A 25,564-nucleotide genomic window follows, 5' to 3' on the forward strand; every position below is an offset into this window, starting at 1 on the left:
CTAATTTTAATATTTTCTGATATTTTACAGACTAAACAATCCATAGAGAAAATAATCTGCAGATTAAGATAGTGAAAGTTAGCATTAGCCCTAAACTGAGATGAGGACAGCCAAATGACAAGTGTGCGGTGTACAGGCTCGGGCCACACTGGCCCCATGCTTACTAAAGCCAGTGTAAATAAAGGCTCAGACGGTGTCACTGTGTGTCTGGAACCAGCAGCCACTTGGGAGATAACAATTGACAGCCCAGAAACACACGGCCCCGTAAGGTTCATTATCTGTGTGTTTGTGTTGTTTTCATCCCCGCTGGCAATAATGAGAGGGAGGAAGAAACTGGGGTTTACCTAATGAGGAGACGGGATCCTTTGTGAAAACAACACTTGATCAATGTATGTTTCTCGCACAGTGACCATGTTCTTTCAAGGGTATTCTCTTATTAATAACCGTCGAGTCAGAACTAACTAAATACTGCTCCATCCCGACAGTCGCACAAACTGATGGCTTAGGGTAGACCGCCATAATGGAGTGTCAATTATGCTCCTGTTCATTAGCTATTGGATTCACTCATGGTTATGCAGATTCTGCAGCCAGACTGACATGATTGTAAATTGCCGTGACAAGAACAAGTCCTGAAAGTATTGATCCGTGCCACTTTGAGATATGACAGACTTTGCAAATTTAACTGTTTCTGCTAATAATTTGTGGCTCCTGAGCTGCCGTCGCGTGCAGAAAGGGCAGTGACAGTTGTTATGACGGAGAGAAATAATCTGCCTTTGTGTAAAGATAAGAGACTTTTAGTTCAGATATAGTCAAAAAGATGTTTGGGGGATGAGGAAGATATTACAGTATTTTGTTATAAATAAAAACCAACTGGATGGCGCTCCAAATTCATCATGTCAGCCAGAAATCCCACACAGTTTTGGAAGATGCTTAGAAATTCCTACATCAGTGATTTTGTCACAGCACTTCGAATTAGAAACTTTCACTGCAACTGTTCAGCAGATTTGTTCAAACAATCTGCAGGAAATCTTGTTGTTTTATTCACTCAGATGAGAGATTAAACAGACAGTGCTTTGGGGGGTAATCTTATCAGCCCACATTTAGGTGCAGTGGCTGCAGTGAACGCGGTTGTTGGCCTCCACTCTGCTGCAGAGAAGCCGAGCTGGCTCCAGGAGCAGCAGGCAGCCCAGGGGTCTGATAACCCTCTCTGGGGCCCTGTGGTTGACAGGCGGCTCGCACTGCAGGCTGACACGGTTATGCTTTAACACCAGATGAAGCCGGCGGCTGATAGGAGAGGACAGTCCCCTCTGCCCCGAGGGCTGACCCCTCCCATTATATGTGACAGAGCTGAGACAGACACGCTGAGAGATGAAACACTGCTCTTTAATTTCAAGCCTCTCCTGTTTCACAACTGGAGCCCTCTCCTCCTGTCTCTCTTCTTTTCTCTCTCGTCTCAGTGATGTGAGACCGTGGATGTGCAGCCACGGTGAAGAAGCCTTTTTATACTTAAAACAAGAGCTTTTTGGTCTTAAAGTGTCCTATAATAAAGATTAAAAACTTAATCGAAATCACAATATGGCCTCTGCAATTTTTTTAAATTGCAGGAGCTGGAATATTTGTGAACAGCGAATGTGTGTCAAAATACCATTTTTTGAATATTGTCTTGCTGCCTACACACCATATGGCCTACACACCATATGCTACAGACTAAAGTAAACATCTTTGTTTGGTACAGATCCCTGCAAAAATCAGACCAGATTCATTTTAATATGCTTTTCAATGAAAACAAGGATAACTGCACTATCAGGCAAAATAATCACAATTAGATATTTTTTCAAAATCATTCAGCCCAATGTCAGAATATGTATATTGAACTCAAACCACCAGAAAATCTATCCTTTTCAATCAGCTTCTGACTACAGTATTATCCATGTGGTCTTTCCTGAACACAGTTTTCTGTCAAAGTCTTGGTTTCAATCATAGACTGTATAATGGACATAGCCACTGTAACAGTCCCATTTTGAAGCCTTGACTTCGGCAATTTGGCCGTCGCCATCTCAGATTTTTTGGATTTAGACCAAATTTAGAAGAGAATGTGAAGATGGGAAGGAACAAAGGGTGAAGTGATGACTTGCAGACAGCCTGTCACTCACAGCGGCCCGCCCTTAATCATGCGTAACTTTAAGCCTTAACTTCAAATGGTTGAGTTATGAAAAAATTCATCCCCTGTACCGTTGTCAGAAATGTTTAAATGAATGATTGAGACCAAAATACATTTTTGTACCAGGCTATAAACATGTTTATTTCTGCTGTAATGCTGGGAATTTTAACATGGAGGTCTATGGGGATTGACTCGCTTCTGGAGCCAGCCTCAAGGGGCTGTTCAAAGAACTGCAGTTTTTGGCACTTCCACGTTGGCTTTATTTTTCAGCCCTGGAGGTTGTCGCTTGGTTTCATTGCATAGATTTCTATATTTCTCCTCTTGGTGGATTAAACTGGGCGGGGTTCAGTTGGGAAAAAGAGATGTCACATATTCCGTTGCACCAGTCAGAATTTGGCAAAATTTTAATTACGATTTGATGACAGTTGTGGGTTGTTTGCTGAAGCTGCACCTTCAATCAATGCACTCACACAGTCCTGAGGAAGCAGATTACCTTTGTCTCTGTTACATTGTACTAAGTCATGAATGTTAAATGTAACCGAGAAAAAAGATCTGAAACCAGTTCTCAGCGGCAAGGAGGTTTAAAGGGACAGTTCACTTCAAAATCAAAAATACAGATTTTTCCTCTTACATGACATCGGATTTATCAGTCTAGATTTTTTTGGTGTGAGTTGCTGAGTTTTGAACATATCGGTCGTAGAGATGTCTGTCTACTCTTGAATATAATGGACCTAGATGGCCCTTGGCTTGTGGTGCTCAAAGCGCCAAAAAAATACGTTTGAAAAACACAACACTAATGAGTCTTTCCAGAAATCATGACCTCACTCAAGATAATCCACAGACCTTGTTGTGAGCAGTTTCATGTAGCAACTATTTCCATTGACTCACACCAAAACAATTGAGCCCTTTCATGCATGGTGGCCACTACAGCGGTTAGATGGTTGGAAGCCATTTTGAACCAGCTAAGTTATAGTATCATGTCCCGACCATTACATGGTAAACCCCCAAAGCTTGTCTACAATTCCATTTCATTTTTGTCCAAGTAACGCTTATATTGCTTGGTGGTTTTAAGATATTGCATCATAAATTCAAGATGGTGGAGGGAAGAGGTGAGGCACAAAGTACTTCAGGAATAACTGTTAAATTCTTTTATTTTCACAAAAACCAAACAGGCAATAAATAAAGAAATAAATAGATAAAAGATGAAAGAAATTCAGGATATTGGATTTTTTGCTGATATCCGACATGCCGATATGTAACAACTCATTTGGCCAATAACCGATACCGATATAACCACTTTTTCCCCCACCTGATTTCAGTGATCATCAAGTCTCTTCTGTGGTGGAAATAACATCATACTATGCATGCATACTCTTATCACGATGGCCCACCAGCAGATGGAGACATGAAATACCAAGCTTTTCGATGTATGTAATAGTCAATCATCGTAAAAAGAAAATTAACACACATTATGCTCCAAAGGGTATACAAGTCTCTTCACTGCAGTGGTCACCATGCATCACTGGTATAAAAAGTGATTCAATGGAACTCATGGGTTGAACTGTCCCTTTAAGGTGTGCTTCATTTCCACAGGCGTTTTATGTTGCACATAGAGTCGTCTCTGCTATGCAGCTCGGCTCATAAAGCAATATTACTGATGAATCCCAGCATGACTTATGGCTGTGATGCTGTTAGAGCTAATCCAAACATGCAGATCCCTCTGTGAATATTTCATTCACATGGAATTGAGTTCATTTAATCAAGAAGCCTCTACATCAAGTCGTAATTCTGCTGAAATGTAAGTATTCTTTTAAATGTGCAGTCATTAGCTGTGTTAGTCCAATACTTTTTGGAGCTTCTACACATACTCTCAGATACAGTATGTAGTCAAATTCATAGACAGACACTCCAAATGGTTTGTTTACATGTGTTTGTTCTCTTGTGTTTGCTCTTGTGTGCACACATTTGTTCCCTGAGGATCTCATTTGAGTTTGGAGGAGACTCCGACTGGCTGACCACTGATGAGGGGGAGCCCGTTGAGGGCCCCCTCACTTGTGCTGTCTGAGATTTTTCATCATTTAGGAGGTGACGCTCTCATTGTGTCATCCCATGTACTCAAACATGGCAGCACTTTGAATGTGCTCGTGACAGACAGGCGCAGGAGAAGTCCTCCTGTGGAACTTCTGAGCAGATCAAAGCCTGTTTGCTCCTGTGTTTCAACGGGACAATTTCCGCCTATGTGTGTGTGTGAATTGTTGCCTTCTTTCATCCCAGCAGCTGTATGAGGGTTTGTTTTGGTGCACACAGACCTGTGAATGTGGCTGTCTCCATGTGTGTGAATGGTCTCTCACCTCCTGCCCTCGCCATGCGCGTGTACACACGTTGACACCCTCTCACTTACTGCTGTATGCGTGCCCACCCGGGGGGGACACCCTATCCTCTCTGCCTCTCCGTGTGTTTATCGAGCGGACACTCAATACCCCCGACCCCCTGTATGTACTATATGCAGAAGGGAACCCTGTTTCTGTCTTTCACCATGGAGACCAGGCATGTCCTCATTCCTTCTTCATTTCCTGTAAGCTAGCCCACAGCCGTCTGTTTGTCAGTTGTGTGAGGGACATGGTTGTCTCTGAACAGGTGTCCAGTCCTCTAGACAAGCGGGTTGTACAGCATCCTTTTCATCTAGACACACTCTCTGGAGTGGATGCTCCCGAAAACATGGCAAGAAAAAACTATTGCTGGCGGCTGTCAAGGGATGTATGTCGGCTGCTTTTATCCGTGACATCTTTGATGTGTGCATCACAGAAATAGGACCAAGAAAACAATCCTTTCAATATCTTAAAGAATAATTCTTGTTCATTGCATCTTTTGGTAATAAACTGGATCTTATTTTTGTTCCTGGCATGATTCCTATCTGTAATTATAACACTGAGCCTAGGGCCGGGGGATAGGGGAAAAATTCAGGATGTTTTTAACCAAATACCTCAATATGAATATTACAACAGTATTGTAGGTTTGACTAATGGTGCTTTCACAAAATATTTACACAATGAGATTTTGATAAATAATCATCAGTAATGTGGAGATAATGATTAAGTGGGTAAAGGCAAATAATAGAATAGCGAGAACAGTCTGGTAAGTTCAGAAAATTACATCACTTTACTGTTATGCAGCCTTTAAAACCAGGAAAAGACGACACGATATTCAATATCTGAAAAGATATGGTCTCATTTCCTGATATGGATATATTAAAGATATATTGCCCAGCCCTAAGTAAGCCAGAGAAGCACATATTTATATCTGGTTAATTGTGTATGCTATTGCATGTTATACATACTATATAACATTTTTTTCTGATATCAGTGAAGCTCACACAATAGTTTTATGCATCTTTTGAAAAGAGTATTACAAGCAGACTATGCTCTGTGTTTGTTTATATTTGGTATTATTCCTTTAAGAGCTGCAACTAAGGGTTATTTTCATGATTGATTAATCAGGCAATTATGAAACATACAAAAGTAGCTTTAAAAAACACATATTCCAGTTTCCCAGAATCAATGATATCTCCAAATGTCATGTTTTGTCTGAACAACACTTCAAAAGTTAAAGATATTTTATTTCCTGTAATATGGCAAATTTCTGGCATTTTTGACTGAAAAATGACATTTAATTTACAATTAAAGGTGTACTATGCAGGATTTTCCCAAAAAAGAATGTGTAGACTCATACAAAATTCATCAGTCATCACTTATGACCCACCATAGGTGTGTGCGGCTGTTATTATCTGCAGAGACTCTACCCTCTGCTTGTATTTGTTTCTTATTTTGCTGTGTTATGGAGTCAGGACGTTCCTGGGCACAGCACGCAGGTGAGTTCAGGACTTTATAAAAAGGTAGCGAGCATAAACAGCACACGTCAAAGAGAGAGCTACAGAAATTGGGAACACAGCACAAAAAATAAAAAATAAAAAAATACAAATTTAGTGAGGCAAAACACCAAGTGGAGTAAATCTGGGGCTGGCTATCACTTTCATATTTGCCAGCAATGTTGTTTATAAACAGTGTCTGATCATTCCTGCATAGTATACCTTTAATCAATTCTCAATATCGTTGCAGATTAATTTTCCTTTTATAAGTTAATTGCTTTGTCTTTTCAGCAGAAATTTGTTCCCTGAGTATAAACTGCAAGGAGATACAAGCCTGCACAATATGAGGAAAATATGTTGTATGAAATAACGTTGTTGAATAATGTGGCAACGACATACTAAACTGATATTTAAGTGTACTCAGTTGTGCCTTATTGCTGCTTTCAGTATACTGCTAAAATACAACAAATTGCTTGTTTAATTAAAATAAAAGGAAATTATTTCCAACATTATTTTACTGATCAGATTGAACATTGAACTCGACATAAAAGGCAGCAATAAATAAAAAGAACACCATTTATATTTTAATGTGCAGCTTTCGACTAAAACTCTCTTTTAACTAAGTCAATCCCTGAGTGCATCACAGTCTTTCATGGCGTGTAACGTGCAATTTCACATTTAAGAAATGATATAAGACAGAAATGATGAAGAAAATATAGAGACCAAATTGTGATAAACCATAATTCTCCTTTACTATTGTTTAAACTTATTTTTAATTAGTCAACAGCAGACTGACCACTTGCCTCTTCTGGCCATTTGTTTTTGTGTCAGTCATTTGGTTTGACAAAGTCATGCCTAATTCAGTGTATATAAAGATGAATACACGCAGTGACTCATAACGAGGAGCTCCTGCATACTGGATTCAGTCAGGCAGAGCAGGACCAAGGTTACACAGTCAGTGACAGAGGCGCAGGACAGTGGATTTGCTCTCCGCCTCTCGCTCCTGTTCTGACTGTATTTTGGCAGCCTGGCGCTGCAGTCTGCACTTTGCTAATTCCTTGTTCTGAGTTACCAGGTCTAATTTAGAACAGAGGGGCTCTGTTCATCCTGGAACGCTGCTGCTGCTTGGGACTCTGGAAATGAGGGAGTTCAGAGACTCTCCGCCCTCACACAGACACAGAGCACATGCCTTGTTATCAACCCACAGAGCAGCACATAATGATCCCTCCAACCATTAGCTCCTAATGCAATAAAGTGCTAACATTTTAGCCGTGCCCTTCAGTGCCTAAACATAATGAAGTTAGCCCACAAGTTGCACAAATGTGCTCTGCGATAACACGTGTGCAGGATGCATCGATCAAGCTTAAAGTCATGATTACTCGGCCTTATATCTGTAGCTAACAGCAAGCAAAATGTTCCCATTTTTGTTTATCTCCAGTCAACCCCCAGGGCTTTGTTTGATATTTATGGAAATTGTATGGAGATGAGCTTCTAACTGATAGCTTTGTAAGTCAATGAAATGAGCACCTCTCTCAAAAAAAGCAGAGGAAGTTTGATTTGGTGCAATCTAATCCAGGAAAATGACACTTTGCTCCACTTACTACCACATTTTGATGGGCTGGCGTGTCAGACTGCACCGTGGCCATGGAGGGGAATATAAAGCCCATACAGGCAGTCAAGCTCTGTGGGTTCTTAAGAAGTGAGCATTATAACGTGTCTTTGCAAACATCTAGTGCATGAATAAATCAGCGAAGCAGCGATGGCCTTGTGCACTGAGCAAAAGCAATAAACCTGCCTACAACAAGTCTCTCAGGAATTGGATCTCATCTAAAATAACACCCATTTATTAAACATGATCTCCTCACATAGCTCACCAAATCTACAGACAGCATGCAGATTTAGAAAAGACACACACATATGCCAGGCGGCGTCAGTAGGATTGCAGCAGTGGGCTGGTGCACAACGGATCTGTAGGCTGGTTGGAATTCACTTGGCAGACAACCAAAACAAATGGCCTTGATGAGTCAAAGAGCAGAGTCTGTTATTGTGTTGTTACTGAATATGAGTGTTAAAATCGTGAGCCATGACGATAAAGGATTCCTCTGATCTCAAATGTCTGAAAAGATGTATTAAAATCAAATGCATTTTATTGAAGCATTAAAAGCAGAGCTGAAGGAATAAGTCAATGAGGACTGGACCCAAATATTCAACTATATACAGTATATATAAATATTAGTTTGTCTGTTTCAATTTTGGGTTTTGAATATTTGTATTTGGTTGTTTTTCTTGAGAAATGACAATAAAGAAATGGTAAATAAACACAAATCATAGTGTTTCCCACCACAATGTCAGCATTACTATTTAAAATGAGTAAAATCTTATTTCAGTGTCGTTGCTGTGAGCACACAAAATGAAAAACACACACTCATGTGCCCTTACACACAGGATATCAATGAGATTATGGACATGATTCCACTGAACAGAGCTCACTCTTTGTAGACACTGATTAAATGTAGTCATATTACAGGCATGTCTTGCGCTACTGGAGCACCAGCAAGTCTCTGCTGAATGATGGGACTATGTGCTTTACCCTTTAATATCTTTACAAATGGATTTACTGTTTATTAAGTTTTTGTGTATTGTTTGGACCCAAATGTTTTAATTGTTTGTGTCAATGAAATAACTAACTAACTAACTAGAGCTGGGCGCGGTGTATTGATTCACTCAGCCTCTCCTTGACCCTGTTTCTTTCTTTCTCTCTGCTGTTAATCATGAGAGCTTCACTCCATGCTGGAGTCAGCTGCTGAGAGTCCACCCGCACACACACTAAGGCTAACTGTTAGCATCACACAGCCAGTTAACTGTTAATTAGCTGTTTAACAAGAGAGTTGAGCCATCTCAGTGTTGGTGTGAGTTTGTTGGGACAGCTTTGAATAAGCTTTGAATGTCCGCTGTTGATTTCTACCGAAGCTCTGAAGCCCCAAAAAAAAATGATATTCCTGACAGCCCTGTGTTGATTATTAGTACAGAAATTAATCAGCAACCACTGTGATGATTCATTAATTATTTTAGTGATTTTTATCTACACTGGCGGCATGGCTGTGGAGAGGGCAATGTCAGTCACTTGTCCTGTCCCCCACTTTGGTCTAGATTGAAATATCTCAACATTTCCTTGATGGACTGGCACAAAATATTATCCAGACAATCATGATAAAACCAAATCATCAGAATAAATGGTGGCGTGTTGTAAGTTTCTGCAATCCACAGATACTAGGGATACCCGACATTGGATTGTTTTTTGCAGATGTACGATACACCAATTATAACAACTCATTTGGCTGATAACCAATATCGATACAACATGCTCCCTCAACTCCGTGTTTACCCAGAGCCATGTTCGCTCAGCCCTGTGTTCCCTAAGCCCTGTGCTCCCTCAGCCATGTGTTTCCTTAGCCCTATGTTTCCTCAACACTATATTCCCTCAGACATATGATGTCTTGCCAAAAAAATAACCCATTTTGTTTGTTGGTCTCAAACAGTGGTCTGCAACTTGGCAGGCCTGTTCCTCAACCCTGTGTTCCCTCAACCCTAAATTCACTCAGCTCTATGTTACCTCAACCCTATGTTCCCTAAGCCCTATGTTCGGTCAGCTCTATGTTCTCTCAGCCCTGTGTTTGTTCAGCCCTATGTTCCCTTAGCCCTGTATTTTCCCAACCCTGTGTTCCCTCAGCTCTATGTTCCCTTAGACCTATGTTCCCTCAGCCCTATGTTCGCACAGCCCTATGTTCCCTTAATCCTATGTTTGCTCAGCCCTTTGTTCTCTCAGCACTGTTACTTTAGCCTTATGTTCCCTCAAACCTATGTTCCCTCAACAATGTGTTCCCTCAACACAGTGTCCCCTCAATGCCATGTTTGCTCAGTTCTATGTTGCCTTAGCCTTATGTTCGCTCAGCCCAGTGTTCTTTCAGATCTGTGTTCCCTTAGCCCTATGTTCCCTCAGCCCTATGTTCTCTCAGCTCTATGTTCCCTCAGCCCTGTGTTTGCTCAGCCTTATGATCTCTCAACCCTATGTTCCCTCGGCCCTATGCTCCTTCAATCCTATGTTCCCTTAGCCCTATGTTCCCTCAGCCCTATGTTCCCCAGCCCTTGGTTCCTCCGATCAACCTCTGCCAATGAGGTAATATTTTCGCTGCTTTAATAACCTGGGCAACCCTAACCCAGTTATGGTAGGGCCAGCTGTGATGCTGAGGGAACACCGGGCCTAATTTGGGATGGAAAAAAAGTTCATTAGAGAACATAGGTTTGGGGGACCATAGGGTTGAGGGAACACTTGGCTGACCCTGATGGGACTGCTGGATTGGTGCCCAGGTGATGTATCAAAACACTTTGATTACCCCCAGATAGTGTTCCCATTGTGCGTGTTAGCAGTAGCATGACAGTAGCCTCTTCTCATCTTGTTTTCTTCAGAGTCAGTGTGGCTAAGCTAACCCACTTGGTCTGACAGAGCCCCTCAGGATCTGACATCAGAGAGGGTGGAAGGAGAAGGTTTTCTCTATTGCACCATCTAAAAAGCAGCTCTGACGGAGTACACCAGCAGCTTCAGTCCTGCTTAATTAAAAATGCCTAACATTCTCTGTATCCGGCTCCCCGGATGTGCTGCTTTTCATCTGTTTATGTGACAGTAAACTGAATCTGTTTGGGTTTTGGACTATTGGTTGGACAAAAATAAAACAGCCATCTGAAGATTCCACTTTAGGTTTCTGGGATATTGTGATGACTATTTCCTGACATAATAAAATGAATAAAGAAAATAATTATTAGTTGCAGCCCTAATGTGAAGCCTTTGTCCCATCTCTCCTTGCCTTTAAGTTCTGCTAATCACAGAGCATCTACAGAGTAGCTATATTTATGCATCACATATATATCTGTCTCCTTCCCCTGTCCCAGCTGACAAATGTAAGCAAATATAAATCAAGAGGAAACATGAATGATTCCATGAACTAATTATACACATCACACTGAGACTGAGCAGCCAGGTGACTCACACATTAATCATCATACCGTATGTCACATTACTGACATGCACGTAGCCGATACCACATTGTCATTCCGGGATCAGCACAGACGCTCCTCATTTGCTGTCTGCGTATAAATTCTGCCCATTTTTTTTTTCCTCTCCTGCTGACTGTGATTGAGCAGATAAAAACCAGGTCCCTAAAGAAATTCCAAACATTTTCAGGTTTATGAGAACTGTTTCGAATTGAATTTGATTAACTTTGTATGAATCTCACACCACGCTCGGCTGAAAGGAAATTTCAATTTTTTTTTTTGCATCCAATTTCACAAATCACTCAACTCGCTGTGAGAGGAACCGCTTGTCAGTTAATGAAGATACACAGATAGAGTGTTACTCATCGATGGCCACCCACAGTCTGTTAGGACCCCGAAGCTCTGATGAGATGCAACACCGCTGACACTGCTGGTGCTTCTGGTCAATATCCTGCACACACAATGCTCTTCATTATGACTTTGTTATGAATCACCATCAATATTACATTGACTCTAACTAATGAAGAAGTTCCTCACAGAGATACTTGATTCCAGCGTGCTTTCAGAGGCCTCTCAGTGGTATAAATGTATTTGATTTCGGCTTTGATTTGTCCTCTGTTCATCTGAATGCCTTTGATCTCCGGGAATTATCATTCAGTCAACAATGCAGTTAGATACAGCACACAGTTTCCGAGGAATGAATTAGAACACAGCCATTAGTTTAATAGTGGCACATAATGTTCAGTGAATAATGACACTGTATTTCCTGTGTGTGTGTGTGTGTGTGTGTGTGAACATGAGCTACATCTTGGGTGCAAACAATGGAGTATGTGTGAGCATGGATGTATATGTATGTGACCTGATTCTCACATTCCTTTAGGGGCATGGATATTCTTTTTAAAATGATCAATATTTTATTTTATTCCCTCTCAGAGCGGCACTGAAGGACCTCGGAGAGCCAGAGAACGAGCACTGGCCTTCGTCTGACTGTGTGACCAGCGAATGAGCCTTGTTCATGCGTCTCCCTGCGTGCCACTCCCACATCACTATGAACTGTGAGCAGGACTTTGCAGACGGGGGCTTGGGAGTGACCCTCACACTACGACTGCTCATGCATGGGAAGGTACGCGCCTCCTGCTCACATTGTTTATGAATGATTGAATTGCATGCTGCAGAACTTAGGGGCCCTCTTTAGCATAACATCTGTCACCACATCGTGAATTATACACCAGATATGTATACAGAAATTAAAAAATAATGAAATGCTACTATATGGATTATAAATGTTTTAGCTTTTCAAAGGAGGAGTGTGTAGGATTTAGTTGCATCTAGCAGTGAGGACTGCAGATTGCAACCAGCTGAAACTTCTTCCATGTGCCAAGCGTGAACTCCCGGTTACAATTCCTTCAGTGTTCTTTATTCAGGAGGTTTTTACCGGGAGCCAAATTATCCACAGGACTCTTCCTCTCCAAAACAAACAAAACCAGGGAATTAAAACCAGTGAATAAAGCAGTTTCACATTACAAATCAGTATTTTTCGGACACTGTTTAGCGCATCACAGACGGGCCGCTAGCCCAGCACCTGCTACTGTGTGCCCACCTTTTGCCTTTGATAACTTAAGATCAAGATCTGTTACCTGGAGCCAAATTATCCGCAGAGGTCTTTTTCTCTCCAAAACAAACAGACCTGGGGTCTTATTTATAAAGCAGTGTGTAGGATCCATACTAGAAATGTACATACAGACACAGCCAAAAATGGAGTGCGCCAGAAAATATTCGACAATTCCTACAATCAGGCTTCCACCTCATCATCTGTGTCGCCAATTTCCCGTCTTCAAAATGTTTGTAAGCATCGGTCAGAGTTTCTCCCATCAAGTCTGCTTTTACAAATCACAACTTTTGCATGGGAAATAGCGTAAGCCACTTTCAGGCTACATAATGTGTGTACGCAATGTTTATAAATGAGACCCCTGGTGATTTAAACTGGTAAAAAATGAGCGTTTGTTTGTTTTTTTTTTCTCTGGCTCATCACAACTATGGTGGCCGATGCAAACTAAAAAAAACATGAATGGCCGTATCTGGAGTAAGTGTATTGTTTTCTGTTCTGTAGAAACATGGTGGTGCAATGTGGCGATCTCCATGAATGAGGTCCTGCTTACTATGCAGATATAAACTGCTCATTCTGAAATAAGAAAAACACAGCGATTCTCATACACTGAAGTAAACATGCTCATTATATCATAATCCATTTCTGCCAATATATCCCCCTAAATCCTACACACTGGACCTTTAAAAGTGGATTTAGTGTATGTAATCACCTTTATCTTTTTGTATTTTAGGAGGTTGGCAGCATCATAGGAAAGGTAAGAATTCCTAGTTTTCTTCTACTTCACAAAACACTGCATATATATAAAAGCATTAATAATAGGAATGAAAGTCCTTTATCAGAGGTTGACGTTTTGTAATACTTTGCTTGTGTCTGATCTTATGTGTTTTGTATGTATTTTCCATCGATTTAAGTCAAACACCTTATTTATGCCTTTCTTGTGGATTCATAATACGTCTTTGTGGAATTATTTTCCTCCCCTCCTTGATTCTGTTTTGAGATCAGCGCAGAGCACAAAGCCCTCTAACAAACAATTGTTGTTCTGAATATCCCCATCCTAAATGTAATTGCCTTAAACCAACCCTCTTAAGACCTCGGCACAACCCCCACCACCCATAATGCAACTAAGTAATCCATCAAACAAAAACATTAGTGCGCTGACTGCAAGCCTCCTGTTGAAACTGAGCTCCAAAGACATATTACCGTTGGCCCCTTGTGGGCACTCTAAATGTCTGTTAGGATGGGCCTGGCTGCTCTATGCTGCATCAGTAGCTCCAGCTATCACGCCTCGTAATACAATACCTACAAAAGACATCAATAGAAGACAGAACGGGGACAAAAATAAATAAATAAGTGCAGGAAAATAAAGAGTGCTGGGAAGAAAGATGTCACAATGGATGCCACAGTGTGTTGCAGAAATCAAAATATCTAAAAGAAAATAGAGAAAAGAAAGAGAGATGAGCTTGGCACATACTGTGCAGCTCAACAGAGAGAGAGGCACTTGATCTGCGGCACTCGGACTAATAACTTGCCACTCCATCTCTCTGGCAAACCTCTCATCGGTTTCTCTTCAATAGAAGACAGACACACGAATCATAATTCACCACATATAATAAGCCTCCCTAAAATATGACATAAATAACAGTGTAGCGCAGCGTGTTGGAGATGATACAGTTTTTGATACTCTTGTAAGGAATCGTCAGAGGATGCACGAAGGTGTGAACAGAGGTGTGACAGCTTGGATGGACTAAAGCCAAAAGGAAATTGGGGACAGGAGAAGAAACAATCTAAAAACCAGCAGAGGACATGCTGCGGCGTGACACAAAATGTCTGACAAAATGTTCTTGTCCCTGCTAGCAGGAGGTCTTCACACACGCTGCATATACAGCTATTACAGCAGGTGTACGTCCCCCCCTTCACACGCGCAGATGTATTTGATATCTTTTTTGAGACAGCAGTGCAGAGGACACCACCACAGTGCGTTGCGCATTGAAACTCTAGCTGAAATTTGTTCTGCTAAATTCCAATCAGACATTCGTGGTTTGAAATAGCAGGTTTCACTTAGAGGTCGAGGACACTGTGATGTTTCACACAAAGCATATTTGATTCTGTTTAAAGCTGTCCTTCATTTTCTTTTTTCCAGAAAGGAGAGACTGTGAAACGAATACGAGAAGAGGTACTGTGTCCACGATTAAAAGCTTTAAAGATGTCAACTTTACATCATCTGCATCAGTTATGCTATTTGTTGTTGATTTTTAAGTGTGTCTCTGAGTGACTGGCTGTGTCAGCATGCCATACAGCCAAAACAGGCACACACTACACTGTTCCCTGTTTCTTACACGGACACATGAACCAACCACATCTCTCTTCTGCCTTCTGTCTTTGACCCTGTAGGTTCATCTCAAGAGAAAACATAATTCAATCTCAGAAGGTTTTTGGAAAGTTGTATGTATTAATCATAAAGCTTTGATTCTCTGCTCAAACCCAACTAGGCTCAGCCCGAACCCAGCAGGTTGAGTCGGGCCCAACATTCCCCCGAGCTTAAATCGGGTCAGGCTCTCGGCAATTTTCAGCATTAAAGTGTTTTCATATTAGTTACGATTGATTCATATTGTATCCGAATAAAATTGCAAAGCTCTCCACCTCTTGCCGGAGCTCCGACTGCAGGTAGGAGGCAGCAGCAATGCTAGACCTGGGTTTGTCCATGGGGGGCTGTGCTGCTGTCTGATATAGACATCAGAATAAAATTGAGACTGTTTCATAACCAGTTAAAGAGTCCTTGTAGTCACAATAGCAGTCCAGTGTGCCTGGGTATGGTACACAATAAGTATGTTTACATGCACAGTAAAGTTGAGCTACGGTTATAGCTCGACTAGGCCATTGGACCACTGTCCTTGTCCCAGTATACAAACACAGGAGGGAAATCGATTTGTTGACCAAAGCATGTCCAGCTCCACTACGATAGGTGGCAAACTGGTACCCTGGTGGACAACTTAACAGCTCTGTACATTTCATCTGTCCAAAAATGCACGGCTCCGGATGTAGATTTTGCTGTGTTGTTAGCTGTTTCTTCTTCCGTTACACATTTAAGGCTTTCAACTTTTGGGTCAAAGCCCAGGGCGGACACTGTGGAGCACGTGCAGAGTACTTTAGCCAGTTTGGGTCCGACTGAGTATTTACATGTTTAAGTAAGACTCCCAATTGCATCATCTGGTTGTGGTAATCTGATTTTGAAAAATTAGATTTTGTACGATTTTAAAAGTCCAGTTTTAGTTGGACTAACACAATAAATCAGTTTTCTCTAATGTCATGTAAACGCACTGAATGTTCACACTACAACGTAGTGGACTTTGGGGTCAAGTGTACCCGGATCCAGGCCTGGGTCCTCCTTACAACGTTCTGTTTCTAGCGTTTCTATATAACTTAACTATTTATTTTCACTTTTACTGCATACTGTGCTTGCTGCTCTCGCTCCAGAACCAAACGGCGTATTCCAACATTGCCACAATACAAACGGTCCAGTTGTGCCAGAGTGCGCTCAGAGTGGCTCCTTAGAAAGGCATCCAGTATCACAAATGTCCATACTGCACTGAAAAGACTTGTTTACTTTAGCTGTAATCAATTAAAAAAATAAATCAACATTGGAAATTCTATTTTTAATCAGGCTCGGGTTGGGCTTGGACTGGCTCATATAGGGTCGTAGTTGTAGTTTTTGGGCACAATCAAACCTTTAATTAATAACAAAGCTCTTCCTCTGCCTGTGTCTGCCTGAGCATACAGAGCAGCAGCGATGCAGAGGACTGCCCACAACCTGCGTGTCAGGCAGGTCCAGGAAAGCTTACTAGTAAATATCACGAGTTCAGGTGGCCGCTTAAAAAAGTGATAAAGCAGCGCTCTGAGTAAACTATTAATAACTTACAGAAACATTGTGAGCTGCAGTCCACCTACCACTTTCTGCTCCCCCTCGGTCTCCCTCTGAAACAAACACACACACACACACACACACACACACACACACACACACACACCTTGGAGGGTTCAGTCCTTGTCTGTCCTTGTCTCAGTCCTCACTCCTGACAACTGCACTACTATAATTGCATAAAGTTGGCTGTTTGTGGGTCAGGTTCGGGTGGTTCATTAACGTATATTTTTTCAGGTTGGGCAGTGTAGATTGGCTCTCACACTGAGCTAGGTTGGTGCGGTTGTTCAAAAACCCTGACACGTGCGTAACTACAGAGCAGATACATCGTCCGAATTGCCTTTTGGGCAATAACGGCACCTTTTCAATTTAAATCCTCTCTCTCCATCATTCACTACCCCTCCTCTAACCGCTCTCTCACCAAATCCCTTTTCTTTCTCTTCCTGCCTAAAACAGCTTCCTTCATCTCTGTCTGCTCCTCCATTCCCTCTTTGTAAATCTCAAGGGTGCAGCCAAACTAATGCCGCTTGGTTAACTCTTTGTATTAAAAAGTAATTAGGCCAACACCGTGGCAGTACATTTCTTTCTCTGGCTGCTAAAGGTTTTATGTTGTACTTTATGAGGCAGAGGGATAAACAGAGGAACAGTGAGGTGATGGGACAATACAGCCCTGCAGAGCTGCTGGATAAACCACTCACCCATGGTAGTCATTCATCCATTCATCCAGCCAGCCAGTTTTGGCCTTTGTTACTTCCCAACTGTATGAGCCTCATCCTGTCAGCCACTCCCCGGGCCTTACAGTCACAGTGGGAGCATGACTCACTGGAGTGACTGGAGAAAATGTCCCAGAGCTCAGAGCACTGTCCCGCCTCTGCTCATGTGACTTCAACTCAAGGACACAAAATGAAAGGAGAGGAGGGCAGGAGATCTGTCATCTGAGGGCAATGCCCCGAGAAGAAACTCTATTACGCTGTCACTCTGAGATACAGAGATGTGCTCTATAGCTCTGTCTCACCTCCTTTGCCTCGTGTCACTCGACTCTCCTTCCCGTGAGTGTGCTGTACTGTAGAGTGTGTCTCTTCGAACTGTTTCAACGGTTTGAAACCGAATCATAAGATTACCTGAATAGACAATACACTTTTTTGCTTTCTTGTGGAGAGTTAGATGAAGAGATCAATACCGCTCTCAGATCTGTACGGTAAATGTGACGGTACAGCCAGAAACCAGTTAGCTTAGCTTAGCATGAAGACTGGAAGCAGGGGGAAACAGCTAGCCTGGCTCTGTCGAAAGCTAAAATAAATCTGCCTAGCATCTAGGGCTGGGCAATATGGCAAAAAATATTATCACGATAATTTTCCCCGTATTGATTGATCTCGATATTTATCACGATATATAATTTGATAATGCTGCAAGTTTCAAAAGTATCCTGATAATGTCTGACACCTGAAGAAACCAAACGATTTTTCAGCTTCACACGGCACTCAGTTTGAGAAAAATATTTCCTGCCTGGGAGCTCATACCTGCAGTCTAGCACTTTAATTTCTTGAACCCGTCTTTCTCCACTGTGCTCATGAGCATCATGTCTTTGGCTAAGTATGACACTGCATCTGTTATATATCTGCTCCTTATTTGCAAGAAAGCAAATAAGGGTACTACACTGACTACACTGTTAATGTTGACCATTAACTGACCTAATGATCATTGTCCCCACAGAGCAGCGCTCGGGTCAACATCTCAGAGGGCTCATGTCCAGAGAGGATCATCACCATCACCGGCTCCACAGACTGCGTCTTCAGAGCTTTCACCATGATCACATACAAACTGGAGGAGGTAACTGACCATAATACATGCCACTCAGTGACTACATTTACATGCACAAACACATATTTCATTATTTTTCCCAATATGACAATATTCTGAATTTGATACGAGACATAAGGACATCATATTCCTTTGGATTAGGGCTGCACCCAACTAAGAATTTTCCTAGTAGACCAATAGTTGTCATTTAGGGCCATTAGTCGACTAGTCGCCTGCATGTTTACGATATTAATTGAATCATTAAACTATATATTTTGGGCGGGGCAACACAATGGTTTGAGTTCAAGGTCTCAGTACAAGGGGTGTGTTCGCCTGGTTGAACAAGTTTGTCACCAGTGAAAAACTTTGAAAAAATCTTTTATTTTAGTTGAGTTAGCTCCAGCCGTTTCACCTCGATATTTTGATATGTATATCCAGCCACATGTAAATAGGAATATTGGTGGAATATTTATCTTTATTAGCCATGTAAACAGCTTAGTAGGAATATTTCTATTATTTTTTAGAGTAAGGGCAAAAACTGGAATATGTTGTGCATGTAGACGTCAGTGTCACTGCATACAACAAAATCCACTCAATCCATCATCATAAAAATTTTGCTGTAAAAAAAAATTTTAAAAAATGAGGACTGATCTCTTGTGGCTTTTTACAGAGAAAACCAATTAGTGTGCAATCAGACATTGTCTGTGGCAGGCTTTTGGAAGTTGTCACAGTCTTTGTGGAGCCAAACTAACTTGTTTCTGAGACGTGAAAAAAAGTGCAAGAAGCCATTTCACAGCGTTATTACAAGAAACCTCTTCCCTAGCTTCATCCCAACATTACCACTAATGTGCTTTTATCGCCATTGATTATACTCTAAACTGAAGTGATGGAAGGAAAACTTTCCAGCTGTGTTTCATAGCACTTGATGCGCTCTCAGATACGATTACACTGCAGATGAAAATTTGGGATAAGTGGATTAAGCTGCTGCTCTTGTACAACCATTTTTTTGGCTATTATAAGAGGAATGACGTGATGTGTGTTGTACTGTTAGTAATTTGTCTGGTGATGTCACACAAATGCTTTTCTCTGGGCAACACATGTTCAGTCCACTCACAAAAAGAGCGAGGGATGCTAATTTGTACCTGTTAATGAGAGGGATTTGTACACCTTCTCATCGTCTACTAATGAGTTATAGATGACAGCTTCCTCTTGCCATTAATCCCCATGGTGACTGTCCATCACCGCGCTAATTAATATGGTGGAATGAGAGCCGTCTTCGCTCTGATTTAGCATCACAGCAGACCCTGGCAGGGAAACAGGTGCTCCCTGCGCAGGTCGACAGCCTTCAGTAAACACACGCTGGCTGGGAGCACAGTGCAGTATTCATTAAAGATCTTTCACACTCACCTCTTTTCAACCCTGAAACTCTTGAGTTTCCATGGCAACATGTTGGCTGACCCACTGCGCGCTGCTTCCACCATAGTTGAGTTATTGTATGTGTGACACATTTAATTAAAAACAAAGGGGGAATAATCTGCTTTTTGGCCTCTGAGTATTAGACTTGGCATTTGTTTCTGTCTCAATAGTTTATGATTAGACAGGCGCACTTAGTTCTTTCATTGGCAGTTGATCACTTGTGTGCGTTTCCGTCTGTGTTTTATGGATGAAGTCCCCCCCTGACTGCTGCAACATTAGTGCAAACACACACATTTATGCAAATTAAGTGATCTGATAATCTGGAAAGACATGCTCTAATAGCACAGTACATTCACTACAGTATCATACATGTATTTGTTCCCAGGTGTCAAGGCACAGCACGCATGAAAGCCGCATAATCTGTCTGTGCTGGAGTGCCACAAGCAACACAATATGCTTTGGGGATTTAAGCCCAGTAACTCTTTTGTGTGAGCACTGCCTGTGTATCCCGCTGTCTTATTTCCGCCAGTGCGCTTTGTGGGTTTCTTTTTATTTTTTTGCTAGGATGTCACAGGAAAGTATGGGAACATTCACAGTTGTTAAGATGTGGCTCATATTTTTAGATCAAATCAAGAAAATGACGCCCAGAGTCTTGTGATTGTACAGACGAGCTGCCTCCTCTAATGAGACGAGACGTCAGAGAGCCCGATCCGCCTCACTAAATATAGACGCGGAGCAGAGAGGCACAAGTGCCACATCAGAGTATGCTTTTTAAATATAAAGTTCACCGTTATTGGAGACATTATGCAGCTCCCTTCATAAGTAAAATCCCTTGAGGTGGCGCGTCCATGCTGTCCCGCTCTTAAGTCAAACTCTGCTAATTTTATTGCAAACACAAGCCGTTGAAAAACAAGCAGCCGGCTTTGCATTCTGTCACACATTTTGTTGTGGGTTGAACTCTGATGGGAAGAGAGACAGCACGGCATATTTACATTTCAAAGGTTCACTGAGACACACTGTTCATTAATTAAAAGCTCAATCTCCACCCACAGGAGAGCAGACACAGGATGTTTGCTACCTGCACTGTAAAAACACTCATCAAATCAGCGAGGTTCTTCATCCAAATATATCATACAGATAACAGAGACATATGCTGCACCCATTCTTTCTTCAACTGTTATTATCATCAGACATAAAATGATGTATAATTGGACTGCAGCCATAGCGATCTATCAGACTTTAGGCACTTAAAGTATTTCCTCCCATGCTCTCATGAGTTTTCCACAATGTGTGTCCAACATTCCTGTAGTTTAAAGGAACAGTTCAACAATTTGGGAAAGTTAGATAAGACGATTGATACCAGTCTCATGTGTGTGATTTAAAGGCTAAGATTCATAATAATACCGAGATACTGGATCCCAACATGGCGCTTATTCACTCCAATGGAGTTGACGCATACAGCGAAAAAAAGGTTTCTAGCTTCCAGGTTTACTTCCCAATGAAAATGTGGAGTAACGTTTCTCCTGCTGGCCCCACCCGCGAGTTATGTTTATGTCTCATACTAGCCTACTAGCCTACTAGCTAGAGTGTCAGACTGAAGCTCCCAGAACCTTCAGTCTGACATGGCTTCCACTGAAGGCGATTTACAAGGGGGAGGGAATTTGATTTTTCCATAACCAATCAGTAGAGATCAACGACTCACCCTGAATCTGACGTCATTAGTATCCATGCCTCGGGGGTGCCGAAAACAAGCGAGCATTGCCCGTTTAAAATGTCTCCGTCGTCGTGCACGCCCAGCTGCATCCCCGTTAAATCCAGTTTAGTAGCTTCCTTAATTTGGTCCTCCATTAACGCGAGTAGTGGCGAAATACCTCAATAGCATCGTTAATGTGGTCTGTAGGATCTGTAGCGGTCGCCATTGTTGCTAACCTCACCAGTTACCCACGGGCGGACAGCTTGACATCAGCGTGGCGCTGATTGGCTAATCGCTAGACCCGCCCCCACCCCCGGCGGCGCTGATTGGCTAATCGCTAGACCCGCCCCCACCCCCGGCGTTCATTGGTCCTTCCATCGCTTGGACGAGATAAATCGCAAATTCATTGCAGTATGCCAGACCAGTAATGCAAGCCTACTCAGTTGAGTGGGCGGGGTCTATGGTCTGGAACCAGGCTAGTCTCATACAGCATCTGACCTATACTGACTTGTATCTGTGCAGGGTTTGTCACAAGAGAGCTATCTTCACACTCCTCTACTGAAGGGGCCGATGTCTGTGCACATATCTAAAACCTGAGAATCAAACACACTCCAGGCAAACTAGATTAGCTACGTCACTAACACAAAAGCCAATCACTGTCTAATACAGGAAGCATGTATCACTGGAGGAACAGACTTCAACGCCACCTCCAGTGCAGAGCAGACTTATTACATGTCAGGTTGGGTACTGTTGCCATTTCAGCAGATACTGGTTCTGGTACTGGTATTACTGGTATGCAACTGTACTTTTTTTTGCATTTAACTTTTACTTTGTAATAACAAAAGTTACAAAAGTTTTTGAACAAGCTGCAGGGGTGACTAAAACACAATTCTGCTCCTCTACCATTTTCTGATCACACATAGAGCTAATTGTCTGTCTCTGTATATCTTTCTGTTAGTGCGTGTGTGTTTGTCTGCTCAGCGAGCAGTGATGCTAGGCTAAAGAAAAAACAAAGAAAATAGACCACGAACTGAAACTACTGCTGCAGATCAGCACTGCAGCCGACGGAGCACTCAACGGATCAACCGACAGAGAGCTCTGTGGCCGGCTTCCCGGTTTCGGGGCGCTTCCTGTTGAGCTTCAGTCTGGGTCAGACTGAAGCTCTCTACAATTTTTACTCTTATGTTTCCTCTAGTGTTCGTGTTACAGGACACACTGATGGTAGCCATCTTGATGCGCACTGCTCTGTTACTGGTTAAACTAGCGCAAGCATCAGTGGTGGGTGGGGCGCAAGGCCAGATCAAGAAGTGCTCATTGAGGGAGACAGAGTAGATCTGAATCTGGCCTGTTTTCAGAGGGGAGCTTTTTAATGTGGGAAAAGCATGTTAAACAAAATTAATAATAGCAGAGTGTTTTCACATACTTTAAAACGTGTCTGGAGGGGAACTTTAAAGGATCAATAATCTCATAACTGTAGGCAAGAAATCAAATATGCATGTCTGAAAATGTCAAATTATTCCTTATAACTGGACCTCATCTGATAGCAGTTTCATTAGATTACGAGAAAAGGGACTAATCAAAATGTAGATGTATAAACCTTCATATTACATCCTCTCAGTCAGTTCTTTTCAAAAAGATTTGTGTAAAGAAATCCCAAGGTAACCAGCTCCAGTGTATTTGCAGTAGGAAGGACACACAGACGAGGTGTTCTGGCTCAGTTTTATGCAGCAGAGTGAAAATCTCAAAGCACGATTTGCTCTCTACCAGTGCTGCAATTAATGTCCCCCCTTTCATGGAGAATTCAGCAGTTCATATGAATGATTGAACAGCCTTTTAAGACCCCACACAGGACTGGATTACAGCTCCTACATTGCTGGCCAGCCTCCTGTGGACTCCCGGCACACAGTGAAACTTACAGAGGTTGATTAGGTGCAGATGCTAGATGGTGCTTAGATCCACCTGCCACTTCCAGTATAGATCCTATCTGCCTTTTTCTGATATTCCATTTGATGCAGTGGAAATTAGGTTTGGCTACATTTGCCTCGTTTCCATCGAGCACTTTTGATATGGTACCTTTGGAGCCAAAAGTAACCCTTCAGACATGGTACCTAGACCGTAGAGTTTCCTCAGCAAACAGTACTCTGAAATGGTGGAGTCATGAGTATAGCATCTGCTTTGCTCTTTAAAGTTTTGAATGTCGGTATTACTGGGGAGGTTTAGTTTCACAGTTTCATTGTAGTATTCTAAACATTCACCCAAGTTACTTGCTGAGTAAGGCGTAAGGATAAAACTGAAATTGAAAATGTGTTTAGATTAATGTAAAGCCTAAATTGTCCAATAAAATGAGCTCAATGCCTCTTCTAACCTAATTGTTGGAGATAAAACCCTCCAGTAGCTTTCCTCTCCCTCCATTTTCACTTTGACCTGCATGTTTTTTTCTCTCTGGGACTCTCTCTGTCTTTCTCTCTGCTCTTTGTTTCCTGTCGCCTCTCACCACATTTTTTTTTCTTTCCCCACATCTCCCTCCAGGACCTGACCGCACTGGTGGCCAACGGAACCATCAGCTCCAAGCCACCAGTCACCCTGCGGCTGGTCATCCCTGCCAGCCAGTGTGGCTCTCTCATTGGGAAAGGGGGGGCCAAGATAAAGGAGATCAGAGAGGTGAGCAGCCAGAACACAAATCTACTCCATCCTCCCCGTCCTTGCTGCACAGGCAGCTGGACCAACATTGAAATATGGAGAGAAAAAATCTGCTTCTGGAGATGAGGGAAAATAAACTGCAGCTGGAAGGAAGAGATATTTCATTTCCCACAATTCTTTTTTTTCTTTTTTTGTTGTTTCTTTTCCCCCTGCTGCTGTTTTGTTTTGTGCCTTATACTAGTGTAAGTCCTCCTGCTTGTGCTAATACATTTTAGGTAAGTGTTAGGTGCTCTTATTCAGAATCACTGCAGCAACAAAATGGTATAAAATAATGAATGTATGAATAATTTGTCATAGATCATATCATAACATGCAAATTACATCAAAGCAGAATTTAAATAAAATACAAAAATTACAAAGATGCACTAGAAGTATTAGTAACGAGCCTACAGCCATGCTAGAAGCGCTGTGACTCTTCTTTGAGTTACATGCTAACGTAAGGTTGTGACCATGCTGTAGCAGGTCCAATGTTTACCTATAAACTGTATAAATATAATGAACATAGCCAGCGTGACGTCACCAATTGGTTTGTGGACTCATGTTTTGAAGAGTCGAGTTCCATGGCCATCCCCATCTTGTTTTTAAGAGGCAGAAGTGACCATATGTGGACAAGAGGGTGGAGCTGTGGAGGAGCTAGGGGTGGATCTGACTCACAGACTGTAGTGATACCTTGCAGACAACCTGTCCCTCAAAGCGTCCATGCCATTAATTATGTGTAACTTTAAAAAACCCACTAACATCTGGCAGTACAATCAGCATTCACTCCCGGGTCAAGTGACTCTGCAGCAGTCACAGGTATTTATTGGCTCCAGCTCCGACTGGCTCCGACTGGCAGTGACGGAAACTCGACATCCGGGGGGACGTGCTAATTTTAGCCCCTTTGCCGGTGCAGTGCTATGACAGGATGCCACAATGTACCATCTGTCTCCATCCGAGCAGCACTCTTACATCATTCCAAATTAGTTGGTACCGAGTTTGCAAGAGAGACCGAATAAAAAACAGATAAAAAAGACATAACCACCGTAACATTTTCAGTGGCTTTAATGCTGCTTTCTACTGTTTACTAACCTGTTTTACGGCCTGTTGTTACGCCAAACATGACACACCAGTTAAAGCACAGAAAAGCAAAGAGTGCATTTAATAAAGCATCATATTAGAGATTATTTATCAAAAAAGTGCCAGGCAAGGATTCCCAGGACCCCCGTACAGAGGTCCAGTTTAAGCCCTGAATGTTCTCAGTACTTAGAAACACCCAAAGTAAGTTGAGTATCCCTGGTCTACTAGCAATGGGAAAGGAGTCTATCATCTATTTTAGCAGGTTTTCCTGTGTTTCAAAAATGGCATATACTGTACAC

The 25,564-nt window shown here is 42.1% G+C and overlaps 1 protein-coding gene across 1 annotated transcript in view; it reads left to right on the top strand.

The window, feature by feature from the left end:
• Nucleotides 1-25,564, top strand: part of LOC126403292 (poly(rC)-binding protein 4-like) — a 55,938-nt gene that overhangs the window by 8,309 nt on the left and 22,065 nt on the right. The window contains exons 2-6 of the mRNA XM_050065873.1: nucleotides 12,009-12,198; nucleotides 13,415-13,438; nucleotides 14,825-14,857; nucleotides 18,314-18,430; nucleotides 24,039-24,170. Of these exons, the coding sequence (XP_049921830.1) occupies nucleotides 12,091-12,198; nucleotides 13,415-13,438; nucleotides 14,825-14,857; nucleotides 18,314-18,430; nucleotides 24,039-24,170 (414 nt within the window). The 5' untranslated portion in view covers nucleotides 12,009-12,090. The remainder of the gene's footprint in view (nucleotides 1-12,008; nucleotides 12,199-13,414; nucleotides 13,439-14,824; nucleotides 14,858-18,313; nucleotides 18,431-24,038; nucleotides 24,171-25,564) is intronic.

Source organism: Epinephelus moara, chromosome 16, assembly GCF_006386435.1.
Source record: "Epinephelus moara isolate mb chromosome 16, YSFRI_EMoa_1.0, whole genome shotgun sequence".
Taxonomy (NCBI): Eukaryota; Metazoa; Chordata; class Actinopteri; order Perciformes; family Serranidae; genus Epinephelus; species Epinephelus moara.